This window comes from Vombatus ursinus, unplaced genomic scaffold (assembly GCF_900497805.2).
Source record: "Vombatus ursinus unplaced genomic scaffold, bare-nosed wombat genome assembly UNPS02014171.1, whole genome shotgun sequence".
NCBI lineage: Eukaryota > Metazoa > Chordata > Mammalia > Diprotodontia > Vombatidae > Vombatus > Vombatus ursinus.
The window spans coordinates 2,303,554-2,315,938 of NW_020953949.1; the positions used below are offsets into that span (position 1 = coordinate 2,303,554).

Consider the following 12,385-nt stretch of genomic DNA (forward strand, 5'->3'; position numbering starts at 1 on the left):
AAAGGTGACAATCTTGCTGTATCTGCTCGGCCGTGGTCAAGCTGTTTGGAGTATTGTCTTCAGTTCTGGGTACCTCATTTTAGGAAGGCCATTGATAAATTAGGGTTTATCTAAAGGAAAATGTCTAGGATGTTGAGGAGGTCTTGGAGGCAGTGCCAGGGGGAGGGCCTGGTTACGGGGAAAGGAGAGGTGGGGAGAGATGAGACTGCAGCTGTGCGCTATGAAAGGGTCAGAGAAAGCCTTTAAAAAGAAGATTGCAGAGTCCTAAGCAAGCATATGAGGAGCTGGTAAGAGCAGAATAGCTACAAAATGCCTATGAAGCAAGGGACGAATGCTGGAGCCAAGGTCCTGGGAGAGGTTTAGGGGAAGATACAGGGTCAAAAGTGCAGGTAGGCATTAAGTCTGAGTTGTAGGGACAACTCTGTGATGAGAGGGGAAGAGAAGAAAATGAATAGTGATCCTGAGCCATTCTGAGGAATGGAGGAGGGGAAAAGCAATTCGTGCCAGGTGGTTTCAATTTCAGTGACGGAGGCAAGGCCATCTGCTGTACATTAGGGAGCTGGGGGCGGGGCTGTTGGAGAGAGAAGGAAAAAAATTTTAGGAACAGTTGTAGGGAATAATATAAGGTGTTGGTGAGGGCAGGATAGGGCAATGGTTGGGTAGTGGTGAAGGTAGAAGTGAGGTCATATACTATCGTTGAAACAGGCTTGACTTCATCATTTTCTCTAGCAGCAGTGAGCAAGCATGGAGCAGAAGCAGAGAAATGGATGTGGTGAGGATTATTCAGGTTGGAGAATTCTTAGGCCGGGAGCATTCTCAGGCCAGGAGCAAATATGAAAGGGCAGGTGTTTTGGGTAGTAGCTATTGAAATAGCAAAGTGGCACACCATAGCTAGGTGGTAGAGGCAAATGAAGCCAGAGGAGCAGAAGTAGATGAGGCAATTAGGATGGTTGAATGGATCACCCTAAGGACAAAGTGTACGTTTAATTTGAGTGGAAGGGATGATGGGATAGGATGTCGTGTTTGGGGAGTGGAATTTCTCTTTCCTGAATCTTGAAAATGGGGTAATTATGAGAGATCCTAACATCTAAGATGTGGTCATATAGTTTTGTTGCTGATGGCCAGTGGAAAAAGGAAGACGTCTTTGAGGAATTTGAAGAATTGAGAGATTGGGTTCCCAAAGGTTGTGTCAATATAAATATTATAGAATCATAGAATGTCAAAGCTGGAATGACCTTCGAACTTAGAGCAAAGAATATATGAGCCAGAATTTATTCTTTTACAAATCCAAAGAAAGAATCTTAGGCCGCAGAATGTCAGAACCAGAAGGGACCTTAGAACTTGGAATGTTAGAAGTGGGCATTACCTTAGAACATGGAACATAGAACTGGAAGGATCCTTATGGAAAGTGAGTTGCTTATTATACAGCTAATTAGTGTCATTGTTGGGACTAGAACAGAGCTATTTCTTTGCCCACATTGGTGCTCTCTTCATAAGGCTGTGTGTAAAATACATTTCAAATTCAAATTATTTTTTAAATCATCCATTTATTTTCACACCACTACTCTACTGATGACTGTCAGCATTATAGTCCTATTTCTACATTGTTACAGTGCTCTATAATGAAATGAAATATTGAATGCCTGAGAATCTTAAATGTAAGGACCCTGCATTAGATAATATTCATTTCCTTTTTACAATGTCACTAACTCTATTTGTGCTTACCTCAACTTGCCATCTGAGTATAGCAGGACAACTACCTTAGATCACCTTATATTCATTGATTTGCTTTTAGCTGGTTGCATTCTTAGCTGGTGGTTTTCTGTTGAGTGTGAAAGCACTGCGGAAAACCACTGCACCTGGTATCAGAAGACTTGAGTTGGTGACCTGGCCTCAACATTAACCAGCTGTGTCATTTGTACAAGGCACTTTATTGCTGTGAGGCTATTCCTTCATCTATAAAATGGGGATAATAACATATTATTTACCTCAGTTTTATGACTCCAGATCCTGAGCTCTAGCCACTGAATAACACTGAAAGGCTTTGCCTGATTGTCCCTAGGGCTCTGTAGAACACTTAGATACTGGTCGTGACTGGGCTGTTGTCTCCACAGGCACTCACGGGAGGTGGGAAAGAATGCTGACCGTAGAGTGAGTGGGCTTGAGTTTGACTATGAGATCTACCCCCCAGTATCCCTGTGACCATGAGCAAGAGATGTTCCCTCTCTGTGCCTCAGTTTCCTCATTTGTAAAAATGGGTATAAGATTTAAACTGCTACCTACCTCACAGGTTTGTTTTGAGGGCATCACTTTATAAACATCATAGCCTTAGACCCATGTGAAGCCAGAAAGATAGGACCTGTTGCTTCAAATTCTTTCTGGGAAAGACAAAAGAAGTTGTTTTCAAAGTCACATAAGCTACTAGTTTCTTTTTTTGCTCCTAAATGGCCTTTTTGGAGCTGCTTCTTCAATGACCTTCACTCAGCAAGATTCAACCTTTACAACCAGTAGACTTAGGTTCCAGTTTTGACTCTATGATTTACTATCTGAGTGAAATGAACAAGTCCCTTTGTGTCTCAGCCTCTGTTTCCTCATCTGAAAGTGGGAGGTTTGGACTAAACTAGTGATTAGCTAAGGTCCTTTCCAACTCTAAATTCTAAAATCCTATGAAGAAAGGCTTTCTGAACACCCTCAACTGTAGGAAAGGGCTTTTTAGGCAAGCTTCCCACATAACCCTCAAGCCCCAGAAAGCAAAGACTCCCAGAGAAGGATTTGAGTGCTCTGAAAATTGGGGGCACAACTCATGAAAAAACGTGTTTGCTGAATTTTGTCTCTGTCCATTTTGGTATAAACACTTTGAATTGACCGTTGGCTTAATGATCTCTTTGTGTGTGTTTGTATGTCTACTGCCCTTTCTCTTTCAGTGTGCTGTTTTGTAGTCCACAAGAGATGCCATGAATTTGTCACCTTCTCCTGCCCAGGTGCTGATAAGGGCCCAGCCTCTGATGTAAGTAACTGGACTTGCTACCCTCTTCTTATGCTCTTTAGGGGCAATCAGTGAGAAAAATACTGAGAGTTTGTCTGGAAAAAAATAAATGGAGAGGGGCTCTCTGCTTTGTGTAAGCAAGGGCCATCTTGTATGCGTGAGTCCTAAGACTGACAGTTTACTTTGGTTGGATCAAGAAAAGGGCTACTTTTTTTTTCCAGTTTACTTTGATGTGTATTAGCATGGCAATGGGGAAGAAGTTGACCTTGGAGTCTGGAAGACCAAGGTTCTAGTTCTATGTCTGACACATACTGGATGTTTGACCTTGACCAAGTGATTTAATCTCTTGGTCTCCCAGCAACTCTCCTGAGACTGTAAGTTTCAGAGAAGTTATTGATCAGCATTGGTAGGTGGAATTTCCTCATATTTCCTCATACTGATGAAATACAGGACTGGACACCCCTTTCCCCCTCCAGGAAAAAAAAAAGTACCCAGCGCTCTAGGTATTATGATTACAAAAAATATGATAGCCCTTTGAGGAGCTTACAACATGATTGGAGAATAAAACATTTGCACAAATAACTAATAGAATATGTTAAGTGGAAAGGAAGGATGGGAGATTAGGGAAGGAGGGATCACTTCTAGCTAGAGGGCTTGGGGAAGGCTTCATGGAAGAAGTGATACCTGAGGAGGTCCTTGAAAAGTGGGAAATGTGAAAAGAGTCTATCTTTGGCATGGAGGACATGTGTCAATGAGCAGAGTGAGAGGGAAAGATGAGATCTGAAACCAGTGAGTAGCTGGGTATATGAATACAGAATACAGAGTATATTGAAGGGAAGTAGCAAGAAGGAAAGCTGAAAAGGATGGTCTGAGTTGGGTTGTCGGGGAGCTTTGAATGCCAGGCTAAGGGGTTTGTATGTTATGTCATAGGCAACCAGGTTTTGAATGGGGAAGCAAAGATTCACAAACTGAAGACTTTTTTGTAAAGAAATGACTTGATTTGGGCAGCTAGATGGCACAGTGGATAGAGCACAGGCCGTGGAGTCAGGGGGACCCGAGTTCAAATCCGGTCTCAGATCAGATACTTGACACTTACTAGCTGTCTGACTCTGAGCAAGTCACTTAACCTAAATTGCCTCTACAAAAAAAAAAAAGTGACTTGATCAGAGTTGTAGATTAGGAAGATTACTCTGACAGTAAGTGATAAATGGATGAGTCTGGGTGTGGGGGGCATGCATAGGGAGGCAGGAGGTCCAGTTAGGAGGCTGTTTAAATAATGTAAGAACGAGGCGATGAGGGCTTGAACAGATGGTATCAATTTTAAAGGAGAGTATTTTGGGCTAAGTAGCTGCTGCAGCTGATTTGAGTTGTGAAAATAAATGAGTTAACCTGTTTGAATCCTGCTGCATCCCACCAGTTTGGAGCATTTATTTGACTGTCCTGGAATAGAAGTAGTTGTGATGGGCACTTTGCCCTCCCCTCCTGGAGCTCTTTGTCAGGGAGCATCCAGGAATTTTACTCTCACATCTCAGCAGGTATCTGAATTGCTCAGGGAGCTGGGGGAACAAAGGTATTTTTTTTTTATCTTGGCAGTAGTTTATAGTTTAATTCAACAAACATTTATCTAAAACACCTTCTATTTGCAAGGTCCTGTACTGATATACAATTTACAAAACTCTTTTTTTCCCCAGTAGTCCCTTAAGGTAGATATTGCCACATTTTTATCTCCTTCTTACAAATGAGAAAACTGAGGCCCTAAAAATGGAAATATGACTTAGGGCCACATATCTAATTAATGGCAAAGTTGGAGGTAAAATTCAGGTCTCACTTCCAAGTCTAGTCAGTGGTATGCTGGTAAATGTTTAGCAGCTGGCTCAGGAGTGGGGGAAGGACATACTTTAAAGTTTTTAATCTCTGCTATGAACAATTTCTCCATCACATTGTTAAGTCTACACAATCAACAAAACAATAAATCAAACCTTTGGGTCACTCAGCCTCTTGGGACTTTACTTCCCTCAAAGACAAAATGAGACTGTGGTCCTTTCTAGTTCTATAATAACTTACACTTATATAGCATCATTAGGGTTAGAAAGCCCCCTTCCTCACAGTGGTCAATCCTCTTGGAACTTGATGGTGCCAAAGGAGATAGAGCACAGAACTTGGAGTCAGGGAAAGACCTGAGTTCAAATGCCAATCAGTTACTTATAAGCTGTGGGATCCTACGCAAGGCAATTAACTTTTCTCAATCACAGTTTATTCATCTATAAAGTGGGGATAACATTTCCCTCATAGTGGGTTGTTTTTTTTTTTTTTTTTTTGAGGCATTGGGGTTAAGTGATTTGCCCAGAGTCACACAACTAGTAAGTGTCTGAGGTTGGATTTGGACTCCTGACTCCAAGGCCAGTGTTTTCTATTCACTGTGCCACTTAGCTTCTCCCTGTGTTGTTCTGAATAATAAATGAGATGTTGTATATAAAGTGCTTTGCAAACCTTAAAATGTCATGTGAATGCTAATTATTAATCAATCAATAAATATTTATTAAGTACTTACTATGTACCAGGCATAGTGCTAATCAATGGGGATACAAAGAAAGCTAAAGATACTCCCTGACTTCAAGGAGTTTACCATCGAATAGGGAAGACAACCTCTTATTGTTATTATTGAATTCTGTGCTCCTTGCACTGTATTATTCTGCTAACTTGTCCTACTACATCCTCTAGTAGACTGAACTCTTTGAGAGCAGGGCTAGTTTTTTCTTGTTTTTTGTTTTTTTTTTTTTCTTAGTCTTTCTATATATCCCCAAGGCTGAGGATAGTGCTTGGCACAACTAGGTGTTTAATAAATGCCTATTGACTGACTTGATGATGATCATATAGAACATACAGCTTCCTCAGGATTCCAGAGGGGAACAAAGTACAAGCTGCCCCAGAGCCTTTCACCTATTGGGGTTCACATACCTGTGCCCACTAGATAATTCACCTTTCCAGACTGACTCTTCATTGGTCAATCAGGAAGCCTTATCTAATTGCCTGGCAAGATTTTGGGCATTCTACCCACATTCCAATTAAGTCACTTGCTCCTTAACTTCCTCTTTCTCCCGGCTAAGGGAAAGACAAGTAAATGCAAACAGATGCAGTGTTCACATCACCTTGAAAATAGAATGTAACACCACTCACAAAGTACACTGAGCCATGCCCATCTGGCGGAGAAGGTAAAGGAGTTATTATCCCCATTTTGCAGATGAGGGAGCAAAGCCTCCAGAACTGAGGTGCCATATCTTAGAAATACAGGTAACACACACACACACACACACACACACACACACACACGTAACAGACACCCAGCTATGCTGACTCAGCCCTGTATGCTTTCCACATTGCATACACTAAATGGCTGGCCTGAAAGACCTCATTTCTCATTTGAAAGGTGAAACATTTATTCTTTACTTTGTATCAGTAGTATTAGGCCTATTGTTCATGACCCAGTACTTGAAGATTTTTTTTTCCAGTGCCTTTTGCAAATTGGAAAATTAAGCTTTGATGAAGGCTTCCTGAGGAAATGACCTACTCTTTTTCTAGTCCCTTAAGAAACATTTATTTCCCTTTGATACGCCCTGTAATTTTGATAGCCCATTTCCTTCCTTTTATTCAGTCATTTAACTATTTTATTATTTTATTTTATTAAGCAACTCCTATATATAATTCACCTTAACAGACACTAGGCAAAATGAAAACGTAAATAAGAAATGTCATCCTTGCCCTCATGGAGGTTATATTTATAGTATGGTGCCTAGCACATAGTAGGTATTTAATAATTGCTTTTTGAATGATTGATTACTGTCTAGTTCCATATGCCAATCAGATAAATGACCTACCATTCATTTTATCTAGTACCTCCTATATGTAATTCAGACTAATAGATGCTAGGAGAGAGATAACTAAGAGATGTGGCCCTTGGCCCTGTGCCAGTATAGTACAGTACCTGGAACATAGCAGACACTTAATAAATGCTTATTGATTAATTGACTACAGCCTGGTAGGGAAGATAAGAAAAGTCTGCAGATGAATGAAATAATGATAAAGCATTTGTTCAATACCTACTATATACCAGGCATTGTACTAAGCTTTGGAGATGCAAATACAAGCAGAGGAGATAGTTCCTACTCTCAAGGAGCTTACATTCTAATAAAGGCAGACAACATATAAAGGGAAACAAGGAGTAGGGATGCCACTTGTGGCGTGTTGTGGAAATGATGCAGTTAACTGGCTTAGTGAATAGAGGATTTGGAGTCAGGAACCTCAGTTCAAATTCTGCCTTGGACACTAGCTGTGTGAATCTTCACAAGTCGTTTAGACTTTCTCAACCTCAATTTCTTCATCTGCAAAATGGGGATAATAATAGCACCTACCTTACAGGGTTGCTATGAGGATTCAAATGAGATAAGCAATGTAAAGCTCTTGGCAAACTCAGCTATTCTATGTAACTGCTGGCTATCATCACCACCATCATCATTATTCTAAATGACTAGAAAGTGAAGGAGGCTTCATTCTGGGAAAGATAAGGGCAAGTCTTCATTTACTCAGAGTCCAGTGTCCCAGGGACTAAGTTGAAGGTTCCGATTGGAAGGGAAAGAGTAGTATGAGGAAAATGGCCAGAGTGCCAGTGGTCTATTGTGGAAATGTTTGGGAAATAACCAGATAAATATAATGTAAAATTAGAATATAACAGGTTCATAAGAAGAATGCAAAATGCTATAAGGTCAAATGAAGGAGAGAGTAATTCCATCTTGGGGAGGGAATCGGCAAAGGGTTCAAAAAGAAGTTAGTATTTTAACTGAGCTAGAATGCAAGGAGGCAGAAATGGAAGGTGGGTAGTGTTCCAGATGCAGGAAGGAGAATGAACAAAGGTAAGGCAGCACATTCAGGGAATAACAGGAAGTCTGATCTGGCCTTAGTATCGACTTCACATGAGGAGGGAGAAAAATGGGATAAAGCTAGATAAGTAGGTTGCAATAAGATTGAGGACTCAGGAAATGGAGTTTTCATTCCTAGAAATGCCAGGGATGTGAAGAATGACCTTGAGATTGTGAGTCATCTGGTTCCATGTTGGAAAAGCCCTGAAATTTTGTCTCTAGGGGTGGGGCAGAGGAGGCAGAAGAACCTGGGAACTTTCTATGAAACAAGGAATCCTCTAATCATTAAACCATTTTGGAGAACTTTGTCATTGCCCCAGGGATAATCAGATATTCCAGGATAGTCCAGGCACCAGACTTAAAATGATTTGTCAGGAAGGGGCCAAGAACACTGACTAAGGAATGTCACTGCTTCAAGCAATATTGGAGTATAGAATTTCCAACCTGAAAGGGATAGTAGAACTCAGAACTCAGATTGTTACAGATGGACAAGATCTTGATGTTAATAAAATGTTTACATTTACAGAGCACTGTAGGGTTTATATAGTGTTTTACTGATATTATTTCATTTGTACTTCCCAATAACTTTTGAATATAAACAGCACAAAGATTGTCATTCTCATTTTATTATTAAGAAAACTGAGGCTGAATGGAAAAATGACTTGACCAAGGTTATATGGTTAATTTGCTGTAGAGCCAAGGTTTGATCTTGGATTTAGTTCTATGCCACGTCCTTCTTAGGACAGAAATGATGAGAGCTGGAAAGAGCCTTTGAGATCATCTTAATCCAACAATACAGGAGTGTGCTATATGAATTTTCCTGCACAATCCTGGCCATACCATCTTGCTGGGTTTTTTTTTTTTTTTTACCATGGAAACCAGATAATTTTCAGGGATTGATCAAAAGTGTGGGGGTAGGGGAGCATAAAGAACAAAAAAGAAAAAGGGAGAAAAATTTGGATTTTCAGAAATAATTGTCTGTTGACACAAAACAACGTTAAAAATAGATGTGGTGGGTAGACAAAAGGCTAAAGTTGAGATAAATGTTGTTAAATATATATTTGATGATTAGCTAGAGTATAAAACAGGAAGCTGAATGGCAGCTGGCCTCAAGTTGAGAGTCTCCTGGGGACACGATCATGAGTTGGCTTGCGAGGATGCTTTTCTAAGCCATTCTTGGTGAGGTGGTGAACTTGGCTCCGGGGAGCCTGCCTCCAGCCCCCTTCTACACCTGCTCTCTGGCTTTAGCAGTGTTCTCTCCTTAAATAATAGAAAGAGCTTCGTTTAACTCTCTAAGGAAGGAGCCTTTACAGCCGGCATTTGGAAAGAATTTTCAAGCACAATAGTTTTGTCACCAGTCTGGGGTCTTTAGCCTGTCTGAAAGTTGTCTTCTGATGCTTCATTATTGAGCTGGGTGAGCCAGGGTGATGGAAGGTACAAACTATGGCCAGTCCTGCCAAGTAAAGACTTCTAATATGGCCCTAGCAGCAGATGTATGCCAATGAGGGTCAACTTAGCTGAAATCAAAGAGGCTCATCACCAGAAAGCCGACCACCAGATGGTGGATTTTCTTCTTTTTTGAGGGGTGATGGAGGTGGTCCATGAACAAAGGCATGAAGGGATAGCAAACTTTATCTGTTGGAGGGTGTACCTACTTATAATGAATCATAGATCTTGGAAGTAAGTGTTCAAACAGAAATTGGTCAGACACTTGCCAGGGAAGTTGTAGAAAGGATTGGATTTGATAACCTGTTAAATCCCTTTTAACTGTTGCTTTTGATGAGTCATTTCCATCATGTCCTACTCTCCATAATCCCATTTGGATTTTTCTTGGCAAAGATACTGGAGTGGTTTGCCATTTCCTTCTCCAGGTCATTTTACAGATGAGGAAACTGAGGCAAACAGGATTAAGTGACTTGCCCAAGGTTACACAGCTAGTAAGTATCTGAGGCCAGCTTTGACCCCAGGTCCTTTTGACCCCAGGGCCACCTACCTGCCCTTAACTCTTAGACTCCACAATTAACTCTAAGATTCCACGATTCTGTTGTCTTTGAAGATGACAGGCTATTCTTGTTCAATGGTGCCAGAAGCAATCATTGAATTTTAGGATTGGGAAGAACCTTGGAGATCAAGGACCTTGACATTAAAGATAAGGGAACTGATGCCTAGAGAGGAGTAGTGACTTGCCCAAGGTCACATAGATGGCAAGTGTCAGGGATATGCCTTAGATCCAGGCCTCTGTCTCCAGATTCAATGCTCTTTCCACTATATCCTGTCACTGCTCTGAATATTGCATCATGTTCAAATTCTTTACAGTGAACAATGAAGCAGTTTTCACAATAGAAATAATGAACCCTGTCTAGTTTTTCAATCAGTATCAAGTAGTCTAGTGAATTTGGGTAAGATCAAGCAGGCATCAAGTTTCCATTTCGTTTACATATCCTGAGGGAAGTGTGAAGGCCCCCTATCTGTTCTCTGTAAGAGAGTGTCATTGGCAAATTAGCCAGTAAGAATCCTCAGGCCTCTTTGAAGGCTTGTAGGTAGGTGAGCAGAGGTTGAGGGTCAACTCATCTCTTCTACCCCATGACCCTAGAAAGTCATCGTACTGCTAGATTTTTTGTAATGTCACAAAATCAGGTGCTTGATAAACAACTTATTTATTTATTTTTGTGTGGGGAAGTGTGGTAGTCAGGGTAATTGGGGAGAATGAATAGGGAGAGACGAAACACTTTGAACTGAATTGTCCTTCACCCATTTTGTTTTTGCCACAAGCCCTTTGATTTTATTGATGTGGGGGGTTCCCAGTGAGGAATTCCCTCTACCCCAATATAGACTCCAAAATTTATAGCCTTGGAATAGGGTACTAAGAGCTTAAGTGACTTTCCCAAGGTCACACAATCAGAATGTGGGACTTGAAGCCAGGTTTTCCTGACCCCGAGGCCAGTAAATTTTATTCCTTATTTCCACCATCACTGTCACTTGACCTGACCCTGACTCTCACTCTCTTCCTTTTTCTCCTTTTCCTCTTTTTCTTCTTCTTCCCCTCCTCTTAACTTCAGTACTTTGAAAAATCATTATGGGTACTCTGCCTGCCAACAAAGAATGCAAATTCTCTGCACCTTTAGTAGATAATTCTCGTGAATTACTAAAGTCCAAAAAAAAAATCCCCCTAAACTGCCATCCTTCTGGGGAGAAAACTTTCCATATTAAGCCAGACTAGACCTTTGATGACAACCACAAGATCTGTCTCTTATTGTCTTTGTATCTTGTTTGGACCCACCCAAGATAGTGTTTTCAGAACTAGGTGTCCCTCCACACTACAACTAAGATTTTTAGCAGTGGAATAATGACAACTGTTGGCATTATCATTCTAAAACCTATGTATACATGATCACATTGGATTCTCACAAGAGTGGTATGAAAGAGCTAATATTTCTGTGAACGATAGCATAAATGATTCTTATGTTACTATTGTCATCATCTCTATTTCCACTGGCTATAAGGGCAGTCTTGCCATTTAGCCAGAATTAGAACAGCAAGTCTGAGGAGTTCTCTCTTGCACTGAGGCTTAGCTATCAGGAGCAGTATTTTAATCTAAGACAGTTAATTATCTTCACTGCTCTTAGGGAAGAGAAGAGCTCAATCAAGGGTCAAACTCATTGCAGAAGTGACATGCCTTATCTTCATTTATTCACTCCCTCTTGGGTAGGGAGGAGGCAGGCCTGCAAGTCTGTATGCAATGAGGATTGTTGTTGTTTGTCCTTCCTTCTCAAAGAGGACCATGACATTGGGAAGGTGATGTCATGACTTGCAAGTGGATTGGATTTAAGTGAGGCAGGGCTGTACAAAGTCTATCTCCTCCAGAGCTACCTGAGTCTAATGGCAAGATATAAAACAGATCAACTGAAGAGGGTCCCAATGTGGTGGGAGATCTTATCCTTTTTAAACTGCCTTTCCAGGTCTTAGTTTGTCTGAGGCAATGCTCATTCAGGCTAGGTAAGAATGAGGCAAAGAATGGCCTCTTTTACCTAGTCAGAAAAAAAAAAATCAGTCTGAGAGGCAAGACCTTCAGAGTTTCTGGCCAAAACTGAAACAATTGCTATTTATATTTACTCTGAACCATCAGAGCCCAAATAATGGCCAAATGAGGCTTGGGCTGGGACCAATTGTTGGCCAATCAATGAGAGCCAGAGTGCCAGTGGACCCAGATGGCTCTGGAGGAGAGAGTGAGGCTGGTGACTTTGTATAGTCCTGCCTCACTTAAATCCAATTCAATTTCAAGTCATGACATCACCTTCCTGATGTTATGGTCCTCTTCAGAATGAAGGACAAACAACAAACAACAATCAACAATCTGTGAGTATTAGTAGCTGCCCCACTGGGGACCCAACTGGACAGTTCAAGTTGGGCAACTCGGCTCCCTCCCTCTCTCCCACCCTCCCTCTCTCCCTCCTTCCCTCCCTCCCTCCTTCTCTCCTTCCCTTCC

General features: G+C 41.2%; 1 protein-coding gene across 2 annotated transcripts in view; it reads left to right on the forward strand.

Moving 5' to 3' along the window:
* The window catches only part of PRKCB (protein kinase C beta), a 623,945-nt gene that overhangs the window by 209,338 nt on the left and 402,222 nt on the right, over nt 1–12,385 (forward strand). For both annotated transcript variants that reach the window (XM_027859746.1, XM_027859745.1), the window contains exon 3: nt 2,925–3,007. In XM_027859746.1, coding sequence (XP_027715547.1) covers nt 2,925–3,007 — 83 coding nt within the window. The remainder of the gene's footprint in view (nt 1–2,924; nt 3,008–12,385) is intronic.